This window comes from Morone saxatilis, unplaced genomic scaffold (genome assembly GCF_004916995.1).
Source record: "Morone saxatilis isolate NCDOM2014 unplaced genomic scaffold, NCSU_SB_2.0 Contig12, whole genome shotgun sequence".
Classification (NCBI taxonomy): Eukaryota; Metazoa; Chordata; class Actinopteri; family Moronidae; genus Morone; species Morone saxatilis.
The window spans coordinates 27,720,320-27,722,066 of record NW_023339674.1 but is presented as its reverse complement, the minus strand read 5'-3'; the positions used below and the strand labels follow the sequence as shown (position 1 = coordinate 27,722,066).

At 39.7% G+C, this 1,747-nt stretch overlaps 1 protein-coding gene across 1 annotated transcript in view; it reads left to right on the top strand.

Moving 5' to 3' along the window:
• lonp1 (lon peptidase 1, mitochondrial) overlaps positions 1-1,465 on the top strand; it is an 18,257-nt gene extending 16,792 nt beyond the window's left edge. The window contains exon 15 of the mRNA XM_035652789.1: positions 760-1,465. Within this exon, the coding sequence (XP_035508682.1) occupies positions 760-915 (156 nt within the window). The 3' untranslated portion in view covers positions 916-1,465. The remainder of the gene's footprint in view (positions 1-759) is intronic.
• The last annotated feature ends 282 nt before the right edge of the window (positions 1,466-1,747 follow it).

Sequence of the window (1,747 nt, the reverse complement as noted above, 5' to 3'; positions counted from 1 at the left end):
CTTGTTGTACCATCACGTTTAGATTCGTTTAGGTGCTTTTTTAACCGTCCTTCTCTGTCGCCAACAGTGTGGGAGAAACAGGTGATTTTTAATGTGGCACTGATTTTTAATCAGTGAGTCAGTTTGTTTTGGGAGAAGAAGGAGATCTCTGGGAATAATTAGGGCTCCAGTAGAAACTCCTTGAACATGGAACACTGAAGGAATAAATGTGGCTTCAGACTGAATAAAAAGTCAATGTATGACAGCTTCTGGCAGAGAACCACAAAGGAGATATGAAATGACAGATTTCTCTGAGTTTGAACATTGTTGGAAACATTTGGAATAATGTAAGTACACAACTCAACTACATATAGAACATAGGTCTAGAGTTTATAGATATTTGGAAATGTTACATATTGGAGCTTTAAAGGTCACTGGTATGATTTAGGACAATTGGCAGAATGTGGCAGAAATGTGTTGTAATATTCATCCTCCTCCTTACACACTCCTGCATACTCCTCTAGTTACACTTACACAACACCCTTTCATACATCTACAACACTCCCACCAACAAACAAAATCTAAGTAGATTATATTACAATCATAAAGTTTGTTGGATTTGTCTTGTGTTAATGTCTGTAGATTTTAGTAATCATTCAGACACAACAGACATTACAGTCCCTACCCCACTGCTGTCAGGGCAAAAAATATACTTGTTTTTGTAGTCACTTCAAAGTAATTTTGAAACCAATTTCAAACTGGATTTTCTTGTCCCCTCAGGCCCGTCGTGCTGGTGTGACCTGCATCATCCTGCCAGCTGAGAACAGGAAGGACTTCTCTGACCTGCAGGACTACATCACCCAGGGCCTGGAGGTCCATTTTGTGGATCACTACAGTCAAATATACCCTATCGCTTTCCCACAGACCCAGTCGTAACCTGCTTCCAACTACAGTGATGAAACAAAGCCAAGATAGACTAGGATTTGGGACTACAAAACCCAGACCCTGTTTGTTGACACATGACACTGATAACACTGTAATTCTGGGTGTAGTTAGTAAAAGCCCCCTATTGCTTTTTGACTGATTCAGCCAATGCAGTTGGGACTCTGAGGTCCTGCTGTTGAAACTGTCACTATGTTGTTCCAGAATCATTCGGGGGAAATATAATTAAGTTTCAACCACCACAGGTCCCCCGAATATACGAGGACCGCCACGTGCTAAAGGACAGCATCACTGGACTGAAAGCAAGCAGCCGACTGTGTACACAGTGAAATAATGGTGGTGATGAACACTGACCTGTCATTACAGAATATGATGTCTTCGATGGGTAGAGGTTGAGGCGGCAACTTTGCTGCCGGGCAGCTTCTTTATCCACAGTTTTCGACACACAGGACTGTGGATGGACTCTTTCATAGATTTCTTATATTGTTTTATATTATTATTGGACAGATGTGATGATGATGAAATAAATTAAATTATAATCAGATCTTCTGGCTTCTGTTATCTGTACTAATCAAGCTATGAACAGATTTTCTAATTGACACAACCAAGACGTCATCCAATTGTCTAGACTGTTGGTTGTTTTCAAAAACGAAAAGGGTGCACAGCATGATCAAAAATACAGAAAATAATCTAATCATTATATTTGTTTATCTGTATTCTAGGTGTTTTTTGTTGGACATTCTATATTAGGAATACGCCTTTGAGATGTACCATCTCGTTTTCAATGAGGTCCTTGACAAAAGTACCATACACACAGTTACACAAA